At 42.1% G+C, this 6,000-nt stretch overlaps 1 protein-coding gene across 3 annotated transcripts in view; it reads right to left on the reverse strand.

Moving 5' to 3' along the window:
- Positions 1-5,736, reverse strand: part of TMX3 (thioredoxin related transmembrane protein 3) — a 29,902-nt gene extending 24,166 nt beyond the window's left edge. Inside the window, exons 1-2 of one of the 3 annotated variants that reach the window (XM_048939348.1) lie at positions 4,991-5,736; positions 4,684-4,741 (exon numbers count right to left, since the gene is read on the reverse strand). In XM_048939348.1, coding sequence (XP_048795305.1) covers positions 4,684-4,741; positions 4,991-5,105 — 173 coding nt within the window. In that variant the 5' untranslated portion in view covers positions 5,106-5,736. Of the gene's footprint in view, positions 1-1,334; positions 1,427-4,683; positions 4,742-4,990 lie in introns of those variants that run through there. The other 2 variants (XM_048939349.1, XM_048939350.1) reach the window with 2 other exon arrangements.
- Positions 5,737-6,000: the final 264 nt, after the last annotated feature.

Consider the following 6,000-nt stretch of genomic DNA (forward strand, 5'->3'; position numbering starts at 1 on the left):
GCATATTGATAACTGCTCAGAATACATAGTAGCCATCTTCCTACAGCACTGGTTTACACTGTTAATCCTAGCTTTACTGAACGTACACTGACTAAATTAACCTTATGTTAACATGCAAGGCAATTTTTGTTCAACTTCCTTCAAAGTTTTACTTCTCTCCTTCATCTGCTCCACTACAGGGGGATCTGTTCAGCTTTTTACACAAGTTACACAAAACAAAAACTTATTGGAAGACAGCTAATTTGAAAATAAAATATTAGAAGTCGTGGTACTACTAAATACTTTTAAAGTTAGAGCAATGACATCCCCATGAACTGATTACCTTTAACTGTAAACTTGTCATGAAAAGCATAAAAATACAGAAATAAGATAGAACACACTGTTTAGAAATATATTGGTATCTCTTGAAAAGTTGTTTACATATTTTAACACACAGTTGTCACTACAACAAAATCATGGAAATCATCTTATTACTTAACTGTTCTTATGTTGAAAATTAAATAAACCACAACCTTCACTCAAGGCTGCTTCTTTTAATAAAGATTCGAGCTTTCATAAAAGTGAGTACATTTGGGAGAAATTAGAGCTGAATGTTTTAAACTTTGAAACTGCAGAATTTCAGTGGTTAATTGAACCCTCAGAAAAGATATGGTTAGCGACTAACATAACTAGTAACTTCAGGAGAGCAGTTTTTAAGTCACAATTGCTTGAATATACCACCTCACAAAAAACATGCAGAGCAAAAGAACTACGGGGAGCCTAGCATCTCATGAGAACTCCAATGAAGCTCTAGCTAAATTCCCACTACAAATAATTAGTCATGACGCAAGAAATAGAAAGCAGCTACTGAATCATCAGACACTGGGCTGCCTTTGTATGAGGGCTGCACCAAAAGTAATGCCTCCTGTTTTATTACATTGGTCTACAACATCAGAGGCAAGCATTGCTGATACAACAGCAAAGAAGGCTGAACCTTCTCATCAATGTTCCATTACAATTTGTTGCTGTGTAACAGACGGCAGCAGAGAGGCAGTCTGACAGAACAGTGTCTGATGTGGAAGCACCTATGAAACAAAGATGTGGAACTGAATTCCTCCACGTGGAAAAAATAGCACTCTTTGATATTCATTAACGCTTGCTGAACATTAACGGAGACCAAACAGGGGATTTGAGCATGGTGAGGTGCTGAGTGGTGCATTTCAGCAGTGGTGATAACACAGTTAAAGACAAGCTATATTTTGGATGGCCATGCACAGTGTACAATAAATAGACGTACAGAGGCTAGGCTAAGTAGGATTATCATGATGAACAGATAATAAATGGAAAATGCTCACCAGTGTTGCAGGCTCGCAATAAACTCCATGAGGAGGGATCTCCAGAAAGAGATCCTTCCTCAGTGGCAGTCAGCACTTAAATGGGATCTGGGAGAGGTGGAGCCAGGCTCCACCCCTTCTGGTAGCACAGGGAATTGCCTTCACCTGTGCTCCCACAGCTGACTCATTGTTTTGCCTCAGGTGGTCAATCAGAGGTTCAGGATATGATCAACAGTTCCCACACAGCTACCCTGAAATGAAGAACATCTCTATCAATTCATCTATACAAATCAACTAACAGTTGTGACTATGTTGAAAAACAGTGTTTTGTAACTGAGAATTTGCTCCATCAAACGGTGTTAGCTGTTTGCTTTTTGTATCTGTTGTAGTTTCTGTGGAAATAAATAGTAGGAATTATTTTTGGAGCAACACATATTTAGAATATCAGCTTTGTTTTGTAAAACAAAAATCTATATTGAGTTTTTCTACACCCTGTCACATATGACTCCATTCCAAGGAATGGTACTTTAACAGGAGATTACACAGAACATTAAAACACTTAGGAAGGTGAGCTGAAATCTTACATGATGTCATACAGCAAGAAAAAGAATGACAGAAAGGAAATACCTGAAGACTCTGTATTCCAACTGAATTTTATAATTTTGACAGCACATTCAATAGGCCTAATATATTGTAAGAGAAACTTTATTACTGTTAAAACTGTGGCATAAATTGTACAACTCATTTAAAGGCATCTATTTAGTTAAAATATCAAGTCTAACCTTAACACTACCTAAACAAGTTTGAGTTCAGACAATTTTGTTTTGTTAATGATTAAACTATTAGACTTTATTAAAGAAGCTAACCACACAGCTGGAGAAAAACGGAGGTATCTGTACAAACAGGTATTTCAGCATTTTCTTGAAGGTGCTGTTTCTAGTTCCTGTAAGCACATTTCCAAAAGTAAAATGTCAGCACTTTTTGTTAACTGCCCTGCCCTCTTATGTCAGTAGACACAGGCACAGTCACACTGGTGGAAAGATGATATAGGAATCCCATCTCCTTGACTAAAATGACTTGTCTCAAAAACATATAACCTCTCAACACTTTACACTCTGCTATCAAGTACTACCTCAACTACCACTTAACAGACATACCCATTGAATTATTGACTGTAAAAAGCAAACAGCATGAAATCAAACTAAAGATGAAGGACTCAATTCCAAAGGACTTAAAGCGGAAGCTTTAAGCTTTTTAAGCTTCCACTTAAAGTGGAAGCTGCTGCTTTTACTCCTCCTCCCTTCTCAATCTCCTTATACCATTTCCGGTCCTGGGCTGAGCTCCTACAGCATCCTTACAGATAGAAAAAATACTTAATTTTGAGTAAGGTTACAGACCTGTTTCATTATCACATTGGAACAACTCTACAAATGCTGTAAGATGAGCAACAGATCTGAGGTAGGCACTAATTAAGGACAGAAGAAACTGACAGGAACCTTCGCTCTTAGTTTGCATGCATTCAATGGCCCAGTCAGGTGATGCTGAGTAACTCATATCTCTGTTAGTTATTCCCTGCTACTTGCTTTCTTCTGTCCTAAAAGCCTGGGAAGGGGACTTGCACCTTGTGCTAACAGACATTGTTTGCAACTGCAAAAATAAAATAAAAAAAAAATTAAAATCAGCAATAAGCAAAACAAGTTTTCATTATAAGCAAGAACTCCATTTATGTATCTGTAAAGTGGGAAACTAGAAGCTTTCATCAGTCACTGCTCCCAACCTTTTTTCTTATTATTTTTCTCACTGTTTGCCAAGCAGCTAAAAAGAAAAGATTGTCCTGAACAAGTCACAACTTAATTCCCATGTCCAACTGCAAATACAGGAACTTGTAGTTACACAGCTGAAAAAGCAAAGCATTCTAAAACTGGATTTTCAGTTATCAGCTATTCCACAAAAGTTTCATGACTACAGAACTATTCCTCACTCCAAACAACAATTAGATTTAAACTTACACCTGCAGAAACATGATATGGGAACATGATGTGGATGCATAGAAGCACAATATTTTATTCCTGCAAACTCTTTATTTTCAGCCTCTGAAAAATATGAGGCAAACCAGCTTTGAAAATCAACTCCAAGCAGTTACCGTGCTTCAGCTGTTCTTTAACAACACTTTAAACACAATGCAAAGATGCTGAGGTATCTCTCTGATACCCTTTCAATACATTCCTATTTCCTACCCCATTACTTCACTACACTCATTTGATCCCATGATTAACTGCTCCAGGTGAATTAGCAGTATGTTAAAAAAAAAAAAAACTAGCTTTCTGACTGCTCAACTACATGAAGGAAACCATCATGCACTGAATCCTAATAAACACACAATCTGTGACTAACTTAAACTGATCATGAAACAGCCATCTAATACATTCTCTTCCTCCTAGTCTCCTCAAGAAAAATTTTCTATACTTTCTATTTCAATTCTAATACTTGTGCTGCCTTATAGTAGTTCAGATCAACTTATGGATCTAACAAAAAAAAGTTACATCTACTTGCAGAAAGTCAGTTTTTAGAGACAACTACAAGCAGAATCATTAAGGTTGAAAAAGATCTATAAGATTGACTAGTCCAACTATCAGCCCACTGATACCATGCCCACTAACCATGTCCCTCAGTGCCACATCCACATGTTTCTTGAACGCCTCCAGGGACAGTGACTCCACTGCCTCTGAGTACACTGCCACAGAACTACCACAGTAAGGCAAGTAAAGGTAGTACGTAGCTAAGATTAGGGCAGGACTATGCATTTCAACACCACCACGGAACTAAGACTAAACTTGCTGTAAAAGCATATCTTTGCCCAGGAACATAAGCAGCACTCCACAAACCAGTCATGAACCAGTCCAGCAAGCCTGCCTTATTCCTCTTCCTTTTCTGGCCATACATCAATGCACTTTCTCTCCCATGTTCTTGTTGCAGTTATGCAGCAGAGGAAAATGAAGAATTTAGTTGAACACAACCAGCTTTAACTCAGGGTGGCTATCAGCCCACCAATGTCTTTATTCCACCAAAAAAGAGAAAGAAGAAGAAAATCAGAGAACGCTTTTGAAAACAGCACTTGTGAAAACAGCTCAAAACAAAACCACAGAAATAAAACACTCCCCAGCTTAGTTGATAGCGCCTGATAAATAAAAGCCCCAGAATTTCTACCGTTCCTTCTCAGAGGAGGTTACTTTTCCTGAGTAACGTTCTGGACAGCCTTACACTGCACAGAGTTGCTAGTCTAGGAACAACGACCACCCCCCCCCCCTTGTTCTGACACTAAAAACAGTGTGATTTTTAATTAACCTTGCAAGTCACACACAGTACTTACGATTCATCCAGGTCTTCCACAAAAGCCGCCTCTGATGCCACCGCCAGCGCAACCACTGCTGGGTGAGGAGAACCGTCAGTGACCCCCGTCCGGACTGGGGGTGCTCGCTCGGAGTCTTCGCGCTACCCGGGCTCCCCTCCCAGCCCTTACTTCCCCTCGCTCCCACCGCGGCTCCCCGTGCCCGCACCACCCCTCGCCGCCTCCTCACGCCGCGGCACTGCCTGCCGCTCCCCAGCCCTTCTCCCGGCCCCAGGGTCCGCCGCTCTTCTCCTGTCCCCGCACCGGGCGCATCCCGCACGGCTGTTACCTGCCGCCCACAGACACCGCCGCCACTCGCCCAGCGCTGCCATGTTGACAGGAGACCGGGCACGGCCGGAAGGGGAAACGGCACGGCGCCGTGCCGACCTTCCCTCACTGCGCATGGGCGGGCAGCAGGGCGCAGTCTGCCGTGGGGGTAACGGGCGGCCCGGGGTGGCTGATTCTGCATCTCTGTGTCTTTCAGGGCTCTGGAGAGCTGCCCTTGGGAGGCGGAAGAAGAAGAGGGAATCATGAAATCCTGGCGTGAGGCTGGGTACAACTTGGTGTGAGCCCGCTGCCTCGGTAGAGCGCGTTCCTACTTTTCCCGAGGAAGCCGCCGCGTTCCAGTAGCTCCTATGGGAACACAAAGGGCTAGGGCTCCTCCCGGTCTTGTAGACGTCTCCAGGTTTTTGCCTTCAGTCGCAGGTGGAAAGCTTTTGCCTGTTTGTGAGGACGTTCACTGCCTAGCTGGACAGGACTCAGCAGAGCCTTCTGAACAAACCGGGCACCATGATGTCCCAGCAGCCTCCAGATACTCTGATTGAGCATCTTCCTTGAAATGTGAATTTCAACATATCTGTATCATCCAGAGGTCTTTGATGGGTAGAATTCCATACTTACTGTTATGTCAGCAAACCTCCATCATGTTTATGAAAAACACAGGCTCATTCTAATATCAATTTTATCATTCTCCTCTTTTCCCATCCTCTGCTGGCTTGCTGGTCAGTGCAGATCCTGGAAAAGCAACTAATCCAGCTAAAAAACCTCTTTGGAAAAAAAAAAAAAAAAAAAAGTATTTGAAAGCAAGTTTTTCGTCTGGAAATGTTTTGCCTTATTTAGAAACATATTGGGGAATCTTATTACTACATCCAAACACCTGTGGGTTTATAGAGGACAGCCAGCCTCTTCTTAATGGTTCCCAGTGCCAGCACAAGAGCCATTGGTATAAACTGGAGCACAGTGCAGCACTTCTGCACTGTGCAGGTGATGGAGCACTTGGCACAGGCTGCCCAGAGACTG

This window comes from Lagopus muta, chromosome 3 (genome assembly GCF_023343835.1).
Source record: "Lagopus muta isolate bLagMut1 chromosome 3, bLagMut1 primary, whole genome shotgun sequence".
Lineage (NCBI taxonomy): Eukaryota > Metazoa > Chordata > Aves > Galliformes > Phasianidae > Lagopus > Lagopus muta.